Source organism: Pygocentrus nattereri, chromosome 9 (genome assembly GCF_015220715.1).
Source record: "Pygocentrus nattereri isolate fPygNat1 chromosome 9, fPygNat1.pri, whole genome shotgun sequence".
Taxonomy (NCBI): Eukaryota; Metazoa; Chordata; class Actinopteri; order Characiformes; family Serrasalmidae; genus Pygocentrus; species Pygocentrus nattereri.
Genome location: NC_051219.1, coordinates 23829232 through 23854972, shown reverse-complemented (window position 1 = coordinate 23854972; position 25741 = coordinate 23829232). Strand labels below are relative to the sequence as shown.

The following is a 25741-nucleotide window of genomic DNA, read 5'->3' as shown; positions in this document are numbered from 1 at the left end:
CACTCCTCCCTGTGCAGTGCGTCACTGGTCGTGTCTGCAAGGAAGATAATCATAAAAGGTGCATATGGTTGGGCACCACATCAAACAAAATGCTTAAGGGCTATATGGACAAACATAACAACCAGGAAGAAACTGGACACAAAACAAGTGGATTTGCATTTTCGGTCCCACACAGCAAACAGATTTCAGAGACGCATTTGACCACTAAGTGTAAATGCATGTGGCTAAAATCAGGATACAATTCAGATACTAGTAAAATGAAGTGACCAGGTGTAAATGGGGCCATTAAGTTGCATATGTATACCTTTGTTTGCACCTTGATATATGTCATATATGCCTATATATATATATATATATATATATCCATCCATCCATTTTCTAAACCGCTTCTCCGTCAGGGTCGCGGGGGGTGCTGGAGCCTATCCCAGCAGTCTTCGGGCGAGAGGCAGGATACACCCTGGACAGGTCGCCAGTCCATCACAGGGCAGACAGACAGACACAGACAGACAGTCACTCACACATTCACACCTAGGGGCAATGTAACATGTCCAATTGGCCTGACGGCATGTCTTTGGACTGTGGGAGGAAACCGGAGAACCCGGAGGAAACCCACGCAGACACGGGGAGAACATGCAAACTCCACACAGAGAGGACCTCAGTCGCCCGGCCGGGGAATCGAACCCAGGCCCTCCTTGCTGTGAGGCGACAGCGCTACCCACCACACCACCGTGCCGCCTATATATATATATATATATATATATATATATATATATATATATATATATATATATATATATATATATATATATATATATATATATATATATATATATATATATATATATATATATATATATATATATATATATATATATATATATATATATATATATAATTTAATACCTGATGCTATGTAATGTTATAACTGCAATCAAATTACCACACTCGAGTTGCCATATGTTGCTTTATTGTGGAAACATGTTTGAAATGGTACAGATATAACTAGAAATTTCCATTTGTAGAATCTGACTCTCTCATTCAAGGTGAAAAGCTACACTATTGTATATACTCATCTCTTAAACACACTGGTCCAACTATAAGCATTTTATAGGAGGTGAAAAGAAAACATACTGGCAGCAGAGTCCAAACGTACCAGATTATTAATTTGAATAAAAAGAAATGGCATGTAAGGATTTAAAAGGAAAAAAAACTGGAAAGACACAATAAAATGCAATACAGTCATGGCCATAAGTATTTGCACAGCGACTATGTAAAAAATGGGTGTAATTCCTAAACCACTGAAGCAATATTTTGTTAAACCCCTCAAATTAGAGCTGAAAGTCTATACTTTAGTCACATCTTTGCTGTTTCATTCCAAATCCATTGTGGTGGTGTACAGAAGCAGAATTGCAAAAATTTTGTCACTGTCCAAATTCTTAAGGACTTGACTATATTCTGTCCATTCTGTACACAATCTGATTAAAAGGTACCAAGAAAGAGAAAATAAAATAAAAACAGAAGAAATGCAAGTACATTTAATCACACAGTCACTTGCTTTTCTTTTCTTTCTGTTTCTTTGTTATCTTGTAAAAAGCTGTCATTTGTTGATTACTGCATGGCTTTTGGCTTCCACTTTGAGCGTCATCAGCAATGAGCCAGTCCTGGTCAATGAGTTCTGGTGCCATGACGTCACCATCCTGGAAACAACAAGAAGATTAACACATAAACAGGCACAGACAGACAAACAGTCTATGTACAGAAGGTAAAAGGTACCAGAGGTTTGGAGAGCTTTTTCTCCAAGCACCACTGCCCAAATTGTTCCTTGGCAGCCTCTAAACTCTTCTTGTCAGTTTTCTTGCAGTAAGCTCTGATCAGCTGCTCCTCAAATCTCTCTGGCCGCATATTGGAGACCTGGAGAAAGGATAGAACATCAAAGCCAGCAACAGCTTAACAGCATCTGTTATGATGGTTTACACACCTTCTTGCTGCAGGACGTAACAAGATCTTGTTTATTGTGGCGTTTGTTGATTGTGCGCTGTACCACCAGTGGTATAGGCAGAAATACATTTGCGAGTTGCCCTCTAAAAAAGCAGGTAGGCCAACTTGGTGGATCCAGTTTCCAAACGTGCAATGACATAATCTGCTGTTGTAATTATTTGATTAGCTGTAGTACAGTGGCTACACTCGCAGAAAAATATTTTTTTAGAACCCGTAAAATGTGCATCTTTTTTTCTTTTTTTAATATAATGTAAGGTTGCACACATCAACAAAGCATGCAAGAATTAAGCGTTGATCATTGGTGCGCCTTGTAAACAAAATGGCCTATTGTACATGTAGAACTCTGCACTTGGCTGGGACTACTTGTTTTCTAAGTGATTTTTTACATAGTAGATTTGCCTTTTCACAGGAGTTTAATACACTCGCAAATTCATGCCCTCTTGCTGACACCTGCTCTCACTGAGTGCGTTTACATGCACATAGTAATCCAATCATACACATATTTCTGCAGTTATCTGATTATTCAAATGGTCATGTATATAGCATACTCTGATTTCTTAGACTGGAATAAGGTCTAGAAATCTGATTAAAAATTGAATAAAGAGAGCTGGATTTGAGCTCAGTAATTTCTCAGTGTATGTAAACTCTTACTCTGATTTCTTTCGGATTTCTCAGTCTGTGCATGTGTGAAACAGCTGGCAGCACCGGAAAGAAGCAAACGTCATTGCCGTGAGACAGCAGCAAAACACTTTTGAAGTGAAGCTGAAACCAACTACATGTTTGACAAAATATTCATCTTCTAGATAATGTATGGTCATATTTTCAGGTAAAGTGCTGAACGTTTTTTAACATAAATGAAGACTGAGTTTTAGGTTAAAGTTTATTGGCTGGTTGTAAAGCAGAAATCTAATTTCTTTCAGACTACTGCCATGTAGACCTGGAGTTTTCCCATTGTCTGATTACTCAAGAACATGTAAACACACTGATCGGATTACTGACAAAATCTGATTTCCTGCAGGTATCGAATTGTTAAGTGCATGTAAATACCCTCTCTCTCTCTCTCTCTCTCTCTCTCTCTCTCTCTCTCTCTCTCTCTCTCTCTGATAACGTAACAGTCAACAGCTGCATTTGGGAACGCTCTAGAGCTTGAAGAATGGGTGAAGTGTTCTTTGAAAGAAAGTATGGACAATGAGAATAATGTGCAAACGAGCTGGGGTGAAAGGTTGTAACGGGGAGCGAGGAGGCGGATGCATTTGCTGAGATAAGCGAGATTATTATTATTATTATTATTAGGGGCAAATCCAGGGTCGTGGTCAAAACAGTCCAGGTTCATATAGCCAACACAGATCAGGGGACAGACATGACAAAAACCAGAATCAACACAACAAACGGAGACCGAGACATCAAACAAAGACCGGCAAACACAGGGCTTAAGTATACAGGGAAAATGAGGGACAGGTGGAAACAATCAGGGGTGGAGTTACAAAACGAGGGGCAGGACTACAGATACCAAAACAAATGCACATGGACTAAACCAAAACACGAACACATGGACAGGACCTGGAGGGGCCAATCGTGACAAAGGTGTGGTATGTTAATATTTTGGGGTTTGAAAATATTCAGGGCTATAGACCAGGAAATTGTATTTGTTTAGTAATCTTGACAAAAAGGACTGAATTTACATTTTACATTAATACTGTAAAATGCTGCTTTTACTTGTGGGATATTTTTTTCTTTCTAACTGTGCATTTTAAAAATCTGAGGCGCTGCAGACTTGATCACCTCCGTCCCTCTTATTACCTTTATGTGTGCACTCAGCTAAAGTGTTTGAGAAATGGAGACTGAAACTGGGGAGCGGTGATGCTCTGATAAACAGCAACAGCAGCTGTTACTTACATTTTCCACATTATTTTGATTGCATGTTTATGTTTCAGCTGTGTGTGTATGGTCCGTTGCTAAATAACAGACATGACAGTTAATTGTAGACTTCAGTCAAGTAGGTTAAGATGTCTTAACTCAAGCTGAGATAATCTAATATTCGCTCACACTCGTCCATTGTGAGTTTGGACTTGGTGTTAATCTGCACTTGTTCATCACACCAGGCATGCAGATTGATAAACTACAGGATTGTTATCTCCTATGACTTTATCATGCTTTATTGATAGAATCTTGTTACGTAGCCTGAAGGACAAAAAAGGTGAAGATACAGTGAATGATCATTTGAAATCAACACTAATGTCCATCATTGTTCTAATGGTTTAAAAAAAAGAACAAACAAGTTTGAGAAATAACCTCGTTCTTCTTGATCTTGATGGGTATGGCTGGGTCCTTCTTAGAGTAGAAATAGACTTCATCAATGGGATTTTTATCCTTATGCCCATAGTTCAGTTGAACAACCTGTTATATAAATATAGATTTTAAGATTAGCCAGTCTAAAAAAAAGAGAATAAAAGAATTAGAATATTTGAGAAAAATGACTAAGGCTTCTTTTCCTTACCCTAACTATAAAGTCTTCAGACTTTAGATCCACATCACTGCTGCGTTGTTTAGCCTTAGCCACCTCATCGGAATATTCTTTCAGCCTTTTCTGCAAAAATATGGGAACCATGTCTAAACTACAGTGCCGTGAAAAAGTATTTTTTTCTCTCCTATTTTTGCTAATTTGTCGCTATTAAATGTTTCAGATTATCCAACTAATTTTAATGAGATAAAAACAACACAAGTAAACACAAAATGCAGCTTTTAAATGATCATTCTGGTTACTGAAGACTTATTCAAAACCTATATCAGTAACTGTCCCCTTATGCCTAATACCTGGTTGTGCCACCCTTGGCAGTAACAACTGTAGTCATACATTTGCAATAACTTGCTTGAGTCTTTTACATCAATTTTAGCAAACTCTTATTTGTAGAATTTCTACATTGGAGGGATTTCAAGCCTGAACTGCTCTGTTAAGGTCTTGCCACAGTAACGCAATGGGATTTAAGTTTAGGACCTTGACTTGGCCACCTAAAACCTTCATTTTGTTCCTTTTGAGCCATTCAGATGTGGACTGGCTTGTGTGCTTCAGATAACTGTCCTGCTGCATAATCCAACCGCACTTGAGCTTTAGGATACCAACTGACAGGCCAACATTCTCCTGTAGGATTTTACGATAGAGAGCAGAATCTATGTTTTCATCAGTTCCTACAAGTCATCCACGTCCTGCAGAAGCAAAGCAGCCCCAGACACTACCACCTGCATGTTTCACTGTTGGTATGATGTTCTTATGGTGGAATGCAGTGTTAGCTTTATACCAGATGTAAGTTCCTCCTTTGACTCATCGGTCCACAGAATATCATTCCAAATGTCTTGGGGGTCATCCAGATGTTTTTAACAAACACAAGACAAATCTTTGTGTTCTTTTTGGTCAGCAGTGGTTTGCATTTTGCAGCTCTCCTATGGATGTCTTTTTCACCCACTGTCTTTCTCATTGTGGAATTGTGTACATTGACTTTAACTAAGGCAAGTGAGGCCTGCAGGTCTTTAGATGTTTGTCTGGGTTCTTTTGTGACTTCCTGGATGAGTTGTCAATGCGGTCTTGGTGAAACTTTGGTAGGCCAGCCACTCCTGGGAAGGTTCACCATTGTTCACTGTTCTCCATTTGTGGATAACAGCTCTCACTGTGGTTTGCTGGAGTCCCAGAGCCTCAGGAATGGCATCATGTGCTGACCTTCTAGTCTGCTTCATATTGCCAGACAGGTTCAATTTAAGTGATGCTTAGATTTAGCAGGTCTGGCAATGATCATGTCTGGATGTGGCTGGTGAAACTGAATTCAGTAGTCAGTTAAACTTGGTTAACTGGTTGATTTTGTAGCTAAGGGGCAATTACTTTTTCACATAGCACTGGGTAGGGCTGAGCAGAATTTTTCCTTCAATGTTTTTTGTGTTTTCTTGGGTTATCTCTGTCTGATATTAAAAGTAGTTTGACAATAAGAAACATTGAAGTGTGGCAAATATGCAAGGATAGAAGAAATTGGGGAGGGGCAAATACTTTTTCACAGCACTGTATGTTTCATGCACTGAAAGTACAAAACAAATTATTTTATTACTTTTAAAAGATACAATAAATACACTGAAATTAAATTAAATGTAATAAATTAAATGAATAAAATAAAAGTACACTTTTTTGTAGGTTGTTTTGGTTTTGGTGACAATTTCCTTTAACAATGGTAATCCTGTGTCCTACCTGTGAACTCTCAAGGTTTGTCTCAGCTTTGATTTGTCCCACACATTTGTACAGTTGTCTGCAGATGATCTTCTGGAGGATTGTCTTAGCTTCAGTCAGATTAGGGTTGGAGGAGTACAAGATCTGCTCAAAGATGTGGTCTTTGGAGGAGTGACACAGGTCAAGAGTCAAAGAGCATGGCAAATTATTGTAATCATACATGTATCAGACTTCTAGATTAGTTTGCTATCCAAAAACAACTTGACACACTCCTCATGTTTTGCAATTTTGAGATCAAACTAGGTCACCTACAAGATTTGTGCAGATCCGAGTAGAATTTTTTTGCAGGGGTAGGTGGTTGGATGATCAATCACAGCACAAGTACAGAAAGACTTGTTTACCTTTTCTTTGCTGCATTTTTTCCCCAACCACATTTTGTGAACACCTGCCTCTTGGCTCTGAGCCTGATTTTCTTACATTAACCATCTCAATCCTAAACAAGCACTAGCCAATCAGAAGTTAGACTAGGTCAAGACTTTGCAGAATGCTGGTGGGCAAGGCCTCGATATGGAATATGAAATATTTCTTTGTACTCACGAAATGAGGAGACAAATGAAGAAGAAGTTACTCAGCTGTATAACCCACAGTTTTTGTAAAGTGATGTGGTAGAGAAATGTGAAAATGTTAACTCCTGTAATGTCAGGCTTTGTGACAAACAACACAAACATATTCCTTGGTTTCAGTGGTCTGAGGGTGTTTTTAGATGTTTCTCTATCCACATAATGTTCTCATCTGTTTAACCATTTTCCCTGTTTTAGGTATTCTAAAAGAATTTTCCTAAAAATGTACAAGTAACTGAATTCTGAATACAGCATTTACAAAATGCAACTTGAACTGAACACAGAATTTTTGTACTCCTATGTACATGCATTACATTACATACAACCCTGGATATCATGAATGCAATAGGTTTTAAAGAAATTGAAATGGAGTACACAGCAAAAAATAGCACATGATTTAAGATGGCATGACAGTAAATCGCCTTTAAGAAGGCGATTACTGTTTTATTACTAAACAGAATCTGTTATGACAACATGTGAAACCTTTGATGACATATTTATGACAGTGTTTCGTAGCAGGTTTAGTAAAAAGTATTACTGCACCTTTTGACAACTTGGTATCATTTATATATTGTTTGTTTTGCATTTTGACTGTTTGCCAGGCAACTGTGATACTGCCACCTACTGACCTGTGTGGTCATAACGGAAAGAGGTTCACAAGCGTTCAAGAAGCATTGTGTATGAAATTTACACTCACCATTCATTTTGTTAGAAACTCCACTCGCTGACCACTTTCGGCTACCTTATAGGTCCACTATAATGTTGTACAAAAACAGACTGCCAACAGACAGCCCATCTGTGGCTATATATCATAGTCGAATTCAGGCTAATGGTTAAAAGCACTGCAAGAGATGTTACCTGTGAGCTTGGTGTAAGCCTCCATGTCCTCGATAGCTTCTGACATTTTGAACATCTTTCCTTTAGATCCCTCGATCTCAATGTGAGGATCTGCCTTCACCAAGGCTTCTGTTATCCTACCACACACACACACACACACAGCAATACACTGTAAATTTTTCCGTGCTTTCTAAGATTTAAAATCTAAGATCAGGAAATATAAGATTAATGATCTTGTTTTAAAAGTTTCTATCATTGAAATCATGTTTCCTGAAACTGATCATGAATCTGTCTTTCATGCCTCAATTAGTTGGGAAATCTTAAAGTTGAGTAACTTAGTGGTAAAACAAACTCCATTAAACACAGAACCAATCTGTATCGTTCTCTCTTTCACTGGGCATATTTTGCAAAATAAATTTTATTCAAAGTCTCAGTATGCTTTACCTAATTTTCATTGTTCAGACATAGATGTCCTTCAGTAATTTATGGTGCGCTTTGGTTATTGACTCAATTTGCTATAACATGCAGTTTTACTTCAGTTTCCTCTCCTGAGGTTCTTCATTCTTTGTTGTCATATTTAGTTTTATCTCATTCAGAAACATTTTTATTGATTGTTAAATTGTTTTTTTTGTTTTTCAGTGGTCCAACCGTCCAAAGGCGATAAGATGTTGTAATATAAGTTAAAATTCTTAAATTAAGATCAGATTTGCTTCTGTTATATGAATTTGTGAAAAACCTATCTTGACCTGTCAGATCTTAGGACTAAAAGAGAGGACATTTTTCTGTAATATGGCCCCAGAAATGAACAATTGATATTTTGTGAATGTAGTGGTTTCAAACTTAAGTCTGGGTTGTAAGTGTGAAAGCACTACTTGTTTGAGAGTCTCCATTGTGTATCTTTATGTAGATAAAACATATTCATTAACAGTGTTTTAATAAGGGAGAAGTCCAAGAATAAAAGAAAGGTGATTGTGCTCACATAAACTCGATGATGTTAGCCACTTTGTGCTGATAGGCCTTGCGATGGAGGCAGTGCCGCATGTAAAACATGTCGTATAAGTTACCTACTTCCTGTGTAAAATATGTATAAGACATATAAAACATTTATGTTCTGTTGAAAAATTAAAAAACACATTAAAATTTAGCAAACTTATAGACAAAATTACAAAACTCTGCTTGCTAATTTCAAATGTTAGTACTCATACTGGTCATGGTTTTACAATAAGACAGTCCTCCAAAATCTAACTTTACCCAACTTTACCCAAAACCTACACTTACCCTATCTTATCAAAATATAAACTTACCCAACCTTACCAAAAGATAATCTTACCTGACCTTACCCAAAACCTAACCTTACCCAACCTTACCAAAATATAACATTCTTCAACTTTACCAAAACATAACCTTACCTAACTTTAACAAACCTAACCTTACCCAACCTTTCCCAAACCTAACCTTACCCAACCTTATTCAAAACCTAACCTTACCCAACCTTACCGAAACCTAACCTTACCCAACCTCACCAAAACCTAACCTTACCCAACGTTACCGAAACCTAACCTTACCCAACCTCACCAAAACCTAACCTTACCCAACCTTACCGAAACCTAACCTTACCCAACCTTACCCAAACCTAAACTTACCCAACCTTATTCAAAACCTAACCTTACCCAACCTTACCGAAACCTAACCTTACGCAACCTCACCAAAACCTAACCTTACCCAACCTTACCGAAACCTAACCTTACCAATCTTTACCCAAAACCCAACCTTAACCCTAGCCCTAATCCTCAACCTAACCTTGCCCAACCTTACCAAAACCTAATTTTACCCATCCTCACCAAAACCTAATCTTACCCAACATTACCCAAAACCCAAGCTTCACCCTAGCTCTAATCCTAACACTAAACTTAACTCAACCCAAAACCTAATTCTAACCCTCACACTGTCCCTAATCCTAACCATAACCATAACCTCAACCCAAAACCTAACCCTAACCCTCATATCAAAAAGACACAACAGTGATATGTTTTTGACATATTACTGAGAGTCTGTTGAGTTTTTGTTTAATCTACAAAGGACTACTTAAAATAGTGTCACCCGGCTGTCTAGCCTCCATCAAGCCCCTTCCCACTCACACATTCACATTGACACCCTGCCACTCCTGGTACAAATTTCAGGAATTTTCCTGGAATAAGAGTACATGGCACACACCTTGTCTCTGCTACAGATGTGCTTCGTTCCATCCACTTCACACACTCGGGCAAACTTAAGGAACCGGCAGTGGTCAAAAATGCTCTGCATGCCCAGGTGGTGGCAGTCTCTGTTCATCAAGAGAAAGCAAGAAAGTTATTATTGAGGAAATCAAACAGCATATTCAATGGACTGCATACAACAATGAGCTAACAGTGACATCACAGACAAAGCTAAAAGCAACATTAACTTTATCCTCAATTTGCTAAATCAACATGGAAGCTCAGACAGATCCTATGAAAGAGCCCTATGGGAGAACAACCCTTGCACAGTGTGTGAAATACCCACTGGATATCAGTGACCCATGTTGGCTGGCTGCTTACTGGTTTAACAATTGTTATGGAAGCTCTCTTGTCTAGTTTGGATCTGTGCTCCTTCTCACATTAACCTCATCTCCTCTTCTGTCTTCAGTTTGAGAAATGAAGAACAGTCACTCTTTACACCAAACTCTTGGGAAACTGGGCAAGTTTTCAGATTTGCAGATATGCTGGAGCACATTGTACAGTTTTTCAGAGGAATCCGGGCAAAGCTACACTTGCTAAGGTATGAAGGACCAACAAGGTGAGTCAGTTTGTGTTGGCCTGGTGCAAGTGGATCAGACAGAATGTTTAAACACGGTGTCAAATCACTGTCCTCTCTATAAGACACTCCTATCTTGTTGGTCCGTCTTACAGATGTAAAGTCAAAGACGATAGCTCATCTGCTGCTGCACAGTTTGTGTTGGTCATCTTCTAGTCCTTCATCAGCAGACACAAGATGCTGCCCACAGGACGCTGCTGGTAGGATGTTTTTGGTTCCCAGTTCAGTATCTGATCAACTCGCACCAGCGCAACACACACTAACACACCTCCACCACGTCAGTGTCACTGCAGTGCAGAGAATGATCAACCACCCAAACAATACCTGCTCTCTGGGGGCCCTGATCATTGAAGAACAGGGTAATGTATGTTATGTAACTATATGGACAGTGGAGCTGATAACATGGACAGTGAGTGGAGATACGAGGAGGAATATATTAGTTTTTTTGTGTTTCCTGCTAGTTAGGTGAGATACTAAAAGCACAGCCTAGTGTAGATTGTTTTATAATTTTTATTCCTTTGGTGTCATCCATGTTCTCTCCAGATTTGGCCCCTAACATCACTGTCCCCATCTACCTCTAGATTGTAGCCTTTAGTGGGAACATGACAGTTACAGACAAGACACAGGTTACACAAATAACAAACTAGAGAACCTAGGGCAGGTCAATTAAATGGAGAAGCCAAGAGGGATTTTCCATAGCAAGAGGATATCACAAATCAGTTCTAGTCTGAAGTTTCGGCAGCTGCTTCTCAAAGGCATCCAATTCTGTACTCACAGACTATGTACACTGATCAGCTTCTTCTTCTTTCGGCTGCTCCCTTTAGGGGTCGCCACAGCGGATCATCTGCCTCCATCTTGCCCTATCCATTGCCTCCTCTACTGTCACACCAACCATCTCCATGTCCACCTTCACTACATCCATAAACCTTCTCTGAGGTCTACCTCTTCTCCTTCTACCTGGCAGCTTAAACTCCAACATTCTTTGCCCAATATATCCACTATTCCTCCTCAACACATGTCCAAACCATCTCAACCTGGCCTCTCTGGCTTTATCTCCAAACTGCTCCACCTTCACTGTCCCTCTGATCTGCTCATTTCTAATCTTGTCCAGCCTTGTCACTCCCAACGAAAATCTCAGCATCTTCATCTCCGCCACCTCCAGCTCAGCCTCCTGTCTCCAAACCATACATCCACCTGCCTCCCTCTCATTCACACACATGTATTCCGTCTTATCTCTATTGACCTTCATTCCTCTCCTCTCCAGTGCAAACCTCCATCTCTCCAGATTCTCTTCCACCTGCTCTCTACTCTCACCACAGATTACAATGTCATCTGCAAACATCATGGTCCATGGAGCCTCCTGCCTGACCTCATCTGTCAACCTGTCCATCACCATTGCAAACAAGAAGGGGCTCAAAGCTGATCCCTGATGTAACCCTACCTTCACCTTGAAACCATTTGTCACTCCAACTGCACACCTCACCACTGTCTCACTATCCTCATACATGTCCTGCACCACCCTAACATACTTTTCAGCTACACCTGACTTCCTCATACAGTACCACAGTTCCTGTCTTGGCACCCTATCATATGCCTTCTCTAGATCCACAAAGACACAATGCAGCTCCTTCTGACCTTCTCTGTACTTCTCTACCAACACTCTCAATACAAAAATTGCATCTGTGGTACTCTTTCTGGGCATGAAACCAAACTGCTGCTCACTGATCTGGACCTCTCACCTTAGCCTTGCTTCAACAATTCTTTCCCATACCTTCATGGTGTGGCTCATCAACTTTATACCTCTGTAGTTACTGCAGCTCTGCACATCACCCTTGTTCTTAATGTACACTGATCAGCTAATACTGTAAAACTTGATGCAGACATCAAAAGACAAAGACTTTCAAACATGCATGGACTTTTATTCCTACCTGCAGCACCTGTTAAGAGTGTAATATCATACGCACATTTGAACAGCATGATAAACTTGCCTTGCCATATAGTCCCACTTGTCGACGTCGATGCTGTTTTTTTTATTTGACACAATCTCATACAAAAAAGACTTCTCCTCTGATCTGCCTTTGTACAGCCCCTGGAGGAAAAGGAAATATGTTGTGAGATTTGAATTAGTGATGGCATTTAGAACAGTTTTATGGTTCTCTGAAATTAAAAATCAGTTACTTGGAAATTAAAAATAAACATGCATGAAATGTATGTTGTGCTTTATAAACAACATTATAGCCTATTTTAGTGGCCTCGTCCCTGCATGAAATTCAATGTTTTTATATCCATTTCTCTCTCTTTGCAATAATCCAGCACATAAATACAGTTTAAACATCTGTAGAGTTGCCCTTTCCATTCCAATTTATCACAAGATCTAGAGTTATGAGGCTATGAAGAAGGGCAGAGATCCATGTCATCTGCCTCTCTCCGTGAAGAACTGGTGGATTCATGTGTCTGTCTGCATTCTGTGTGAAACTGATCATTGGACACTCAGGAAATCACTTCATTCTTCATTCAGTCCACATCAGACACTGAGACAACATGAGTATCATGTTATATAAAGAGCCTTTAAAGGAGGATTTAAGAAGATATGAACTAATTGAGATGCCCTCAGACCACAGATAGTTAAGTTACAAGACCATGATAGTCAATTTCCCACACTCATTTCTAAAATTAGTACATAAACACGTTCAAGGACATCACTAGAGGTTCATGGATAGGAGGGGTAAGCTTGTACTAAGGGGTCTGGGGGTATGGTCCCTCAAGAGACTTTTTTGATGGCCCCAAAATGTTTATCATGAACTTTTAGAGTAGAAACAACCAGAAAAAATATCAAAATGGCTTTTTGGTCAAATTAACATACAGTAGGTCTGTCTTTCTGGAGTTTGAATGAAGCACAGAGCTAGTATAATTTACACACTCTATCTTCACTTAAAACAGACAGAGATCAAGCAAAGGACTGCAGTAAATTCTATCCCTCTCTCTTCGATAAACTACAAAGTTACGGGGAGCAAGGAGGCAGACGCACGTGCTGAGATAAGCGATATTTATTAAGGGCAAATCCAAAATCAGGGTCAAGACAGTCCAGGGTCAATGAGCCAACACAGACAGATTGGGGACCAGACATGACATAAACCAGAATCAAACAAACAACACCAGTACAACCAACACAGCATATAACACCAACAACACAGACAGAGGATGAAACAAAGACCAGTCACCAGACCGGGGAAAACACAGGGCTTAAATACATAAGGGTAACCACGGACAGGTGCAAACACAGAAGGAGACAATCAGGGGTGGAGTCATGAAATGAAGGGGCAGGACTAGACAACCAAAACAAACCTGGACTGGGAGGACTGGGAGGGCCAAATATATGATCCTAAATATATGATTTAAATATACAGATTACTGATCAGTTAACTGTCAGAAAGAGCTCAAGGAAATATGGATCAATCAATTTCATTTTTTTTGTTTGTTTTTGTTTTAACTGGTGAAATTCTTCTGGACTTCGAAGAAGGCTGCTGCCTCTTAATTTCCATCTACAAGTTGGGGAATTGAGGGATATAAACTACCAATTACTTTGCAGAGCAAAACTAAAGGTCTGATATGGTTTGCTTAGAGCTTACAAGGTCAGATCTGTTTGACCGAACATTACATTAGTCAATCTCTGATATCAGAGGCAGCATCTCACTTATATTGTGCCCTGCTATTATTTGTAATGTACATTTACTTGGGAAAAGGGAGCTAGAGCCCCCATAAAACCTGGCCTAGCAACACCCATGAACATGTAACAATAATACACAAATATTGTTACTCTAATGGAATGTCCCATACTTGAAGAGATCAGTTCAGAAGTACCTTACTGCCAGAGGCGACGTCGTCCTGAGGCCCTTCGATTTGCTCTTTGATGAAGATGAGGTCATTTGGTGTAAGGTTATATTTCTCCATCTCAGGCTTCAGATTATTCACCTCCACCAGGTGGTCAAACATCTGCACTGAGGCGTTCTCATGCTGCAGAAAATGCACATACATAAGAGAGATGTAAACGATCCTTTGGAAGATCAGACCACCGTCAAACTGGAGACCTTCTGGGCCACAATGCTGCAGAGCTTCGCATTTACTCTCAACTAACACTCTGAACTCATGAAAGTCTTGCTAATTAGCTAATGAGCTGAGTCAAGTGTGTTTAATGAGGCAGCGTGGCTGCAGTGAGAGCATTTACATGCACTCAATAATCCAGTCAAAATCAGATTTCTGCAGTTATCGGATTATTCAAATGGTCATGTATACAGCACACTCCGTTTTCTTAGATCAGAGTAAGGTCTAGAAATCTGATTAAGAAATCTGATAAAGAGAGTTGGATTTAGCTCAGTAATCAGATTTCTCTGTGCATGTAAACTCTTACTCGGATTTCTTACAAATTTCTCAGTCTGTGCATGTATGAGAACAGATCGCGGTACCAGAAATAAACAAGCAGGGTTGCAAGGGTTACACAGGGTTACACAGCAAAACACTTTTGGAGCAACGCTGAAACCAAATATGTGGTTGAGGAAATGAAGGATTTAAGCATTCTTCATCTTCTAGATGATACATGTTCATATTTTCAGGTGAAGTAGCTCCATGTTTTTTTTTCAGTCCTACAACAGCTATGAGGGGGGATCTGCCCCTATAGCTACAGGTAGAAGCTGCTAAGAACTCCAGCTTAAGTTCTCAGAGTTACCCCCCCTCCCACAGTTAGTTTTCCCTCATACTACCTCCACCGTATTGAATGCATAGTCTGAACTCATGCATTTACAATCACATCATGATAACCATGTTAACCATGACAGATATAATGGCATACATGAAGATTAGTGAGACTGCACATGATGACAATTTTCAAAATACTTTATAATTGAATAAAATAAGTAGAGTTGAGGATGTATGAGTATGATTTGAGAAGTTGCCTTCTTATTCAAATTTTCTGTTCTACATTAAACAGTGCACCAGAAAGTAACTGCTGCACCATTTAAGGTTGAACAGAAAACTGGAATATAAGTAAAACGTCAACTTCAGCTTGGTGTTGTTTTAGCTGCACAAGCTATTAAAATGTTCAAATAGAGAGTGCTTTGTTTCTTTTTAGGAAAACAGTAAGTTCACCTGATGATTTTCTTCAGTAAAACTGACGTTTAGGTGCTGACTGAAAGCCAGTAGATGGTTGTAAAAAAATCTTTTTGGTTATTGTTATTTCTAAACCTCCATCTATCACTTTGCTCTGTAGATGTTAGAAGTTATCACACTCTGATAGCTACAAAGAATTCTTCCATGAAGCATTTATATCCTTTATTTAGTTTGGACTCCAGCATTGTGTGTTTGGTTCTCCAACAAGTTTGGATGCATTCTTGAATTTCAGTCTCAGCAGCTATAAAATAAATAAATTGGCACACGTTTCCATGGTGAGCTGAAGTGATATGATTGGCTGCTTCTCTGAGGTTAATCATCTGTAGACAATAGCCATAACTCCATAGTGTGTTCTGTCAGTTAATTACAAAACCCAGCCTCTCTCTCTTTCTCTCTCTCTCTCTCTCTCTCTCTCTCTCTGACTGCCTTTGTGTTTGTTTGTTTGTTTGTTTGTTTGTGCATGTAACAGTGTTAGGGCCCGTTTAGCTGTTTAACTGTTAACTGTTAACTGACTAATGAAGTAATGAGTTTGACTACCAGAGGAATGTAAATTGTAAAGTAAAGAATGTAAAGTAAAGAAATGTACTAGATTACAAAAATTGGCATATTAAAAAACATCTGAAATCTAGTAAAAAGAGCTAATATTTTACATTTTGAGATGGTTGTGCAAATATTTATCTTATTTCTTGGTGGTTTTTACTTGTTTAAAGTAATTGTATTGAGTAAAAACTCACAGATAAAGCACAATTTCTTAAAACAAACCAAATTATCTGCTCATATAGAGAATTTTACTTAATAAAATTACTTTAAACGAGTCAAAATGTCTTGAAATAGGTTAAATGATCTTATAATAAGCTTACAAGAATCCCAAAAGGTTAGAAATATTGACTAGATTTAAGATAATTCCAATTGCCAATAGACCATTTTTGTAATATATAAAGTTATCAGTGAATTTATAAAGTTTAAAGACAGTAATTTTTACTGTCTCTATAGACTTATACATGTGAGTTAATGCTATAATGTTTAATGAGCTAATGGGCACTACAACTATCACTAAAAATGTAGTTATTCATTGAGAAATCTATCAGTTTTTATCTCTTTATTTAATAATGTATTTTTGTCCAAAACTAAAAATAGATTTAATTCAACAGTAACACACTCTGCATAGCCTTTCAGGAATTCATCTAACAGTGAAATGCATGTAGTCTGTGTGCCTTACACAGTACACAGGAAGATGTGTGAATGTTCACTTTATTTAAGATTAGATTTTTTGTATTTTTTCCAGTCCTATTTGGAAAGTTGTGTTGTGGGATTCAGTTCTCACCTTCCATTTTATCCCTGGCCGGACTTCAGGGATAAACATGCCATCAAAGAGATGAGAGAACGGACCATGGCCTGCAAAAGGTCCACAGTCCAGAGTTTATTTTTGCAGACAGTTGATTGTTTGAATAATAACAACCTGGAAATCTTATGCATCTTAACAAAATACAGATAATACAGTAGGGTGACCAGATGTTTTTGGTGGTCTATCCCCAGCTGGAAGAAAGTCTGAAGAAAGACCTGCAGCAGAGCAGACTGGCAGACGTCTCGCTTAGTGCTTGTTTCTGGCCAGCAGAGGGAGCTGCTACTGTCATCTACTGACCACTTCCACCAGAAGCTCGTGAGTGTCCAGTGAGTCCACAACTTCACCACAAACATCTTTTCAATTCATGAGGTGACCCAGGTGTTAAAGTAGGGGTGGAGTTAGTGGACCTGAATTGTACTACCAGATTGTCAGTGGGCTGACTGGACATTTTAAATTGCCCCTGGGTGTGAGTGTGTGAGCGAATGTGTCTGTCTGTCTGCCCTGCAATGGACTGGTGACCTGGCCAAGGTGTATCCTGCCTTCCGACTGATGACCACTGTGATAGGCTCCAGCAGCCTCCGTGACCCAGAAGCGGTTTAGAAGATGTGTGTGTGTGTGTGTGTGTGTGTGTGTGTGTGTGTGTGTGTGTGTGTGTGTGTGTGTGTGTGTGTGTGTGATCGGTGGGCTCTGATTTGTACAGGCCGTGAGTCTATTTGAATGTAGTGACCATGTGATCTACAAATAGAGCATTTTTTGCCATATGCTGACAACAACCTCTCTGTCTGTCCAGAACTAGAGGTGCCCAGGGATGTTTAACCACTGGGCTTTTTTACTGCCAAAATATTTGGACATGTAATTTTAGATATTTGAAATACATTTCAAATACATTGCAACTGGCACTGGAATACATTCTAAACACTACAATGTATTTAAGAACATATTACCCTATTTTTCATATTTTAACATACATTTATTTAAATATGTGTGGGGAAATATTACATATAGACATGTACCATACAAAATGTGTGTATGTAAATGTGCTTATCAAATCCTTTTCTAAATGTATGAAAATAGCCAAAATCCTGTCTAATGGACTTTTACTGTCTGATAGAAATGAATTGTTTTGCACAATCTTCTTTTTACATAATGGCAAATGAACCTTTAACATGATAAAAGTGAGTGTTGTAGGAATTGATACTCTGTGAAATTGCAGTTATGATTTGATGTCGTTTTTATTGTGTAAATAATTCTAATCTAATCTAAATTCTTGCATTCTTACATTGGTTATTGCAAACTTAGAGCTGTTCATTCAGTTCATGTATATTTAGTTATCTGTATCCGTAACCTTTGTTAAAACTACATGTAATCAAAAAATAAAATTCAAAACACAAATGTTTTTAAAAATGTATCTAACAAATACACATCTTGGTCATTTTCAACACATTACCTAAATCATGGCACAATCCTGCGATCTCAACACACAGGATGTCTTGTTTGTTTATGCCGAGCTCAGGCTGTCTCTCATTCAGAGCTCGAACGAGGCAACCTGCTAAATGCCCGACCCTGCAAAACAAATCCATAAAACTCCAGCCCACATAGCAGCACCATAAATGAGTACATTCGGGTTGGTTAAGCTTTTAAAACAGTTAAGGCGCTCGACTCGTCCTCACCCTATTGAGTGTTCAAAGCGGTTGTGCGAAGCTCCAGGAAACACCAGGTACTTTCCTCCAAGCTGCTTGATGTGCCGCAGCCTCTGGAACTGAGGAGTGTCAATGATGCGAACCAGCAAAGGATGGAGCTCAATATGGCCGTGGATGGGGTCATTAAAAACCTGAGGAGCAGACAGCACAGCTATAAACCTCCAAAGAGGAACAATACACCAAAACACAAGAGGAAGTGCTGAGAAAAACTTTAATGTTCGGTATAGAGGATCTCTCTCTGTCATTTCCTTCACTTTCCATCCCAGTCTGAAAGAGGAGAAGTGTAGAAGCACACCTTCGTGGGTTCCTGAGGTCTGTGGAAGAATGGGAGAGTACAGATTATAACCATGTTTGAAATATGCCATCCACAGAAACCAATTTAGAAACTTTTTTTTTGCCAAAAACTCAGCAGTGCTTATTGAAGGAATAACTGGCTCAAGCAATTTTCATAGAAAACATTAAATAAATTTCAAAACATAAAAATAAAAATTATTAGAGGTGGGCGATATGACAAAAACATAATATTGTGTTACCTCAAGAAATTTTCACAATACACATTATGTCATGATATTTAGTTTTTCAGATGTGTGATCAGTTGGATCTCAGAAAAAAGAGCCAGTAATGCTACATCTCAAAAAGTTCTATCAAACAATGTGAATATAATTATTTTTATTCAATATGTGGCAGTAAATCCAGTTAAACTGGACTAATTTTGCTCTCTTTATAATAAATATGCCTTTGGTCACTGTTTACAAGTACTGACGATATACACAATGTGTTCAGAAAAGCATAATTATGCTGTACCATGACATCATTTACCACAATAAAGCTATATATTATACTGCCCAGCCCTATTGTTCTGGCAAACATGTGATTACGGCCCATAATATAAAAAAAAAAAGAAACAAAAAATGTGTAGACTATAAGGCCGCATCTAAAAAATAAATAAACTGAGCTTTAGAAGTTGTAATAATAATACAAACCCATTTCCAAAAAAGTTGGGACACTGGCAGAATGTAAATAAAAATAGAATGCAATGATGTGCAAATCATGTGAACCACATTTTAAAGAGAAATAATAGGAAGACAACATATCAGATGTTGAAACTGGGACATTTTGTTGTTTCTTGAAAAATATATGCACATTTTGAATTTGATGCGAACGACACATTCCAAAAAGTTGTGATGGGGGCATGTGTACCACTGTGTTTCATCACCTCTTCTTTTAACAACACCCTGTAGGCATTTGGGAACTGAGGAGACCAACTACTGTAGTTTTGAAAGTCAAATGTTTCCCCATTCTTGTTTGATACAGGATTTCAGCTGATTAACAGTTCAGGGTCTCCTTTGTTATGTTTTTCATTTCATAATGTGCCAAATGTTATCAGTGGGGGTGACAGGTCTGGACTGCAGGCAGACCAGTTTAGCACCTGGACTCTTTTAATATAGAGACATGCTGTTGGGCATTGTTTTGTGGTTTGACATTGTCTTACTGACATAATCAAAGCCTTCCCTGAAAAAGATGTAGTCTTGATGGCAGCATATGTTGCCCAAACATGTTTATATTGTTCAGCATTAATGGTGCCTTCACAGACGTGCATGTCACTCATGCCATGCGCACTAATGCTCCCCTATACCATCATGAATACTGGCTTTTGAACTGTGCACTGATAACAAGCTGAGTGGTCTTTAGCCTGGAGGACACAATGTCCATGATTTCCAAAATGAATTTCAAATGTTGATTCATAGACCACAGGACACTTTTCCACTTCCCCTCAGTCCCTGTTTATATATGGTTTCTTCTTTGCGTTTTAGAGTTTTAACAAAATGTTTTCAGAAGTGTTTCTGACCCCATGAAGTGATTTCCACTACAGAGATTTCTGCAGTTTCTCTGAATCTTTTAATGTTATTATGTACTGTCGATGATGAAAAGTAAAAATTATTGGCTATTTTATTTATTCTTAAATTTTTGTCCACACAATGTTTCACAGAGTGGTGAACCCTCCTCATTTTCACTTCTGAAAGACTTGTTGCCAATTAACCATCAGATGTTTTTTTAGCATTACTTTACCAGTCTTTTGTTGCCCCGTCCCAACTTTTTTGGAATGTGTTGTTGGCACCAAATTCAAAATGGGTATATATTTTTCAAGAAACAATGAAATTTCTCAGTTTGATTTGCATTTGCATTTGATATGCTGTTTTTGTACTATTTTTAATTAAATATAGGGTTTAAATGTTTTGCACATCATCGCATTTTGTTTTTATTTATATTTAGCACAGCATCCCAATTTTTTTGGAAATGGGGTTGTAATGACTGCTGGAGCATCATGCAGAGATTAAATGTCTCATTCTGTCATGTCATTCAGTCATACCCTGTGCCCTGGTATGGTGGGTGCTGAGGACTCTGGAAGTTCTCTGTGGAGCATGGAAAAGAGAGAGTCAGCCATGTGCATGGGATCAGCCTTTCAGCCCGCAAACCATACAAGTGCAGTTTTGGTCGGTGAGTATAAAAATCTGCTTGATATGTTTCCTGTTATTGTTCAAAATACCTACTGAGACTTCCTGACACCTCAGGAAATCTGACCTGTGACAGAATCAAGCTTTACCACAACAGTAGAAATCCCACCACAGAGGTCTCTTTGAGAAAGCATCACATTACACAATATGTATTTTTTTGAACAACAACCAAACATAATATAAGAAGTGTGGAGCAATTATATCTTACTAAACTGGCGTAAAGCATCGCAGAGCTTGTAAAGAGACCACCTGCTTATTTATGAAATGAACCTTTATTGTCATTACACATTGTACTTGTACATTTCCGCAACAAAATTGGTTTACAGCCCCCACCTCCCCTCTTGGTGCAATAGAAATAGAAAGTTAAAATATAAAATAGAAATGTTTTAAAGTATAAACAAATTAAATAACACATTAGAGCTACGGTTAACTATACAGGCATAAGCATAAATTAACTAAGCTCTCCTATTTACACATTTAAATATAAACACATTTATACCATAGACAATCGGCTACCAACCCTCATTCTGGAGATCTACTTTCATGAAGTGTTTTGTATCACAGGCCGGAGATTCAGTTCCCCACACTGACACAGAAGTCCTAATTTAAGGCTACATTTTGTTTCCTCTGAAACAGACAAGCTATGTTGCAAACTAAGGTCAATGTCCTTCACAGGCATCCTGCCCTTTTTCCATTGAGCCCCCTCGATTATGGAAATGAGAGCCCTACCCCTATGGAAAAAATATAAATTACAAACGTATTTATCAAGAATATTTTTTTCAATGTATGAAAATGGCCAAAAATATATTTTTGATAGATTTTAAATACATTTTGTACTTGTTATTATATTTGTTCAGCTGTGTGTAGATAAAGATGTAACTAAGCAGTACTGACTTCTTCTTCTTTCGGCTGCTCCCTTTAGGGGTTGCCACAGCGGATCATCTACCTCCATCTTGCCCTATCCGGGGACGGTGTTAGTCAGGGGACGGTGTTAGCACCGTTCCTCTTCACCCTGTACACTGCAGACTTCATGTACACCTCACCAAACTGCCACCTACAGAAGTTCTCTGATGACTCAGTGATTGTCACATCACAAATGAGGACAACAGAGAGTACAGAGAACTGATTCAGGACTTTGTGGACTGGTGTCTGCGGAATCACCTACAGATCAATGCAGGCGCACACATCCCCCTCCAGCAGTGAACATCCAGGGAACGGACATTGAAAGAGTGGGCTCCTATAAGTACCTGGGTGTGCACCTTAACTGTAAACTGGACTGGTCAGACAACACAGCTGTACTTTACAGGAAAGGACAGAGCAGACTCTACCTGCTCAGGAGACTGAGGTCGTTTGGAGTGCAGGGGCCACTCCTGAGGACCTTTTTCAACACAGTGGTGGCATCAGCCATTTTCTATGGAGTGGTCTGTTGGGGCGGCAGCATCTCCACTGCAGACAGGAAGAAACTGGACAAACTGATCAGGAGGGCTGGCTCAGTCCTAGGGACTCCTCTAGACCCAGTGCAGGCGGTGGGAGAAAGGAGGATGCTGAACAAGCTAGCATCCATGCTGAAGGACTACTCCCACCCCATGCATGAGACTCTGGCAGCACTGGGCAGTTCCTTCAGTGACCAGCTCCTTCACCCCAAGTGTGTGAAGGAGCGCTATCGCAGGTCCTTCCTTCCTGCTGCTGTGAGACTGTACAACCATCACTGCTCCCAGTAGACCACATACAATACAATATACACTTACATTCAGAATGCCAACATTCTTCATTGTGCAATATGCTAAGTGCAATACAGATTCCTATGCAACTCTTATTTTATTTTATTATTATCCTTATTTTCCTGCAAATAGTCTAGAGATTTAGCTTTAATTTTTATTTTTTATAATGTTGATAAGGTTTATACTGTTTCCCATTTCTATTACTGAGTGCCTTACTCCTGTTACTCTGCTGCTGCTGTAATACTGTGAATTTCCCCACTGTGGGACTAATAAAGGATTGTCTTGTCTTGTCTTGTCTTGTCTTGTCTTGTCCACTGCCTCCTCTACTTTTACACCAACCATCTCCATGTCCACCTTCACTACATCCATAAACCTTCGCTGAGGTCTACCTCTTCTCCTTCTGCCCGGCAGCTCCATCTCCAACATTCTTTGACCAATATATCCACTATTCCTCCTCAACACATGTCCAAACCATCTCAACCTGGCCTCTCTGGCTTTATCTCCAAACTGCTCCACCTTCACTGTCCCTCTGATCTGCTCATTTCTAATCTTTTCCGTGATCTTCAGAGTACTTTACGTTAACTATGTACATATGCACACATAAGACACTCACACACAGTGTATTTAAAATGAACAAGAGATCAAATCTTTAACTTTAAAATCTTAAATTTTCACAGAGTAGCAAAATGCCTACAACACTCATTTTTGTAACATGTAAGTTGAACATGAATATGACTCACACTCATGAATGCATTTGTCTGTAAGAACATCTGCAAATAGTTCAGTCTTCTTCATGCTAATGAGGACATCGTGGAGACTAAGATTTGTAAATGATCGCAACTTAATTAGCATCTTCATTAGCAAGGACAATCTGCAAAAAGTCTGAATCTTCCTAAAAAACGATCCATTTTTAAAATTTAAATATATGTGTAAAATAATATATGTAATAGTATGTCTTGTAATAAGATATACACTATGTGCTACACTACATGGTCAAAGGTTTGTGGATGCAATTATTGACTTCAGGTGTTTCAGCCCAAATCATTGCTAACAGATGTATAAAATCAAGCACATAGCCATGCAGCCTCGCAGACTAACACTAGCACTAGAATGGGTCATACTGAAGAGCTCAGAGACTTTAAACACGGCTCCGTCGCAGGATGCCACCTCTAAAACACAAATCAGTTTGTGAAATTCCACTATGTGCAATACCAAGTGTCACAAATACTCTTTTGACAACATGCTCATATAGGTGTGATTCACATTCACAGATCATACTTAAATTTTCCGACTGGGAATGTATTCAGATACGGGCGTCTGCACAGATATTCCTCTTCTTTTTAACAGATTATTGACAGCATTACCCACCTCGTTTAATCAGATAGAAATTGTATTTCAATTGGCCTCAATCAGACTAGTCTATTCTGATTGAGGTGTATACATGGACATATTCTATTCAACGGAGTTATTAGTTAGATTATTAATGGTGTATTAGGCTGCATGTAAATGCAACTATTGACACTGTGGCTCACAGGGTTTGTGTAATTGAAGCGCATAGAAAAAAAAATTCTGTGTGTGCATTTCATATGAGCTACTGATAATTATAATTAAATAGACACGTGCTTCCAGGTAACCTTCTGGGGTCCATGAACTCATATGTCAAATTTGGTGTTTCTGTATGTTTCTTTCTCTTAGTCACAATCCAGCACAGAAATCCAGTTCAGACATTTCGTGAATCTGTAGAGTCGCCCTTTCCTTCCATCTAATCATGAGATCATGTATGACTCACCCTTTAGACACTTTAATGAGGAAAACAAGATGTTCTCTTCGGAGCCCACATGCCTGGAATCGTTTTTGTGAAACCGAGGCATAAACTCCAAGAGAATAAGGGAATTGCCCAAGAGAGTCTGGTGTTATGAGCTGACTTGCATGTTATGCACCACACAGAAGGCACATCATCATTCTGTACTTATGAGTCATACCCATATCATAAACTCCAGGTCTGAGCTGGATTTTAAATTGCCCTGTGATGGACGAAGAAAATTCTAAACCACTTTTTACCCTCCATACATTTTTACCACGTTGTTGGGGAACCCATACTTGAACTTGCTAACTAAGGATGCTTGCCGTTAGTTTGTTCTTTGTTCTTGGAACAGAACATAAACTGATCTTGGCACATTCGGTTTCACAATCTGACAAATAGGAATGTGTCTGTCCGGCCTTGAAAACGACCAGGAGGAACAAGTAAAAACGTCTAGAAATTAGACAAATATTCAAATTAAAAATATAAGATACATTGACTAGATTTAAGATCATCACATAAGATCACATACCAAGGTACACTTTTATTACAGTGTAGTTGGAAAACAAAAATGCTGTAAAGATTCTCTTTAAACAATAAACAAACGTTCTCATTAAACAATACTCTGCCACACCCAGACAGGTCTGTGTGTGTGTGTGTGACAGAGTGTGTGTGTACCTTGGTTTATCGGATGGTTTCCTCTTGCGCGCTTCTCCTCTCTCTGGAACTGATCTTCTCCTGCACGCTTTCCTTTCTCCATGGCGTCTGTAACAATAAGTCTGGAGTTCTGGCACGTCTGGAGTTTTCAAAGCAGCAGCTCTTTCAATGGATGCACAACTGTCTGAGCAGCGGAGACAAGGCTTTAATACCTCTCTGAATCATTTATCTACGTCAGTCATGTCAAAACAGGAAGTGCCCTCCCTTATTTCTGTCAATCACATTCTAACAAATACACATTTGAGAATGCCTGATCATTAAAAACGAACTGAAAACATGAAACA

General features: G+C 38.9%; 1 protein-coding gene across 1 annotated transcript; it reads right to left on the bottom strand.

Annotated features, from left to right (window-relative positions):
• Nucleotides 1-945: 945 nt before the first annotated feature.
• On the bottom strand, nt 946-25607 carry LOC108438065 (deoxynucleoside triphosphate triphosphohydrolase SAMHD1-like). The gene is made up of 16 exons (XM_017715599.2): nt 25419-25607; nt 21074-21116; nt 18998-19016; nt 18673-18833; nt 18450-18565; nt 16982-17052; nt 14356-14508; nt 12483-12583; nt 9877-9985; nt 8642-8733; nt 7684-7799; nt 6227-6366; nt 4496-4585; nt 4291-4395; nt 1774-1911; nt 946-1697 (listed from the first exon to the last, which is right to left on the bottom strand). Exons 1-16 carry the CDS (start codon nt 25498-25500, stop codon nt 1548-1550), a joined length of 1686 nt encoding a protein of 561 aa, XP_017571088.1. The 5' UTR covers nt 25501-25607; the 3' UTR covers nt 946-1547.
• Between the last annotated feature and the right edge of the window lie 134 nt (nt 25608-25741).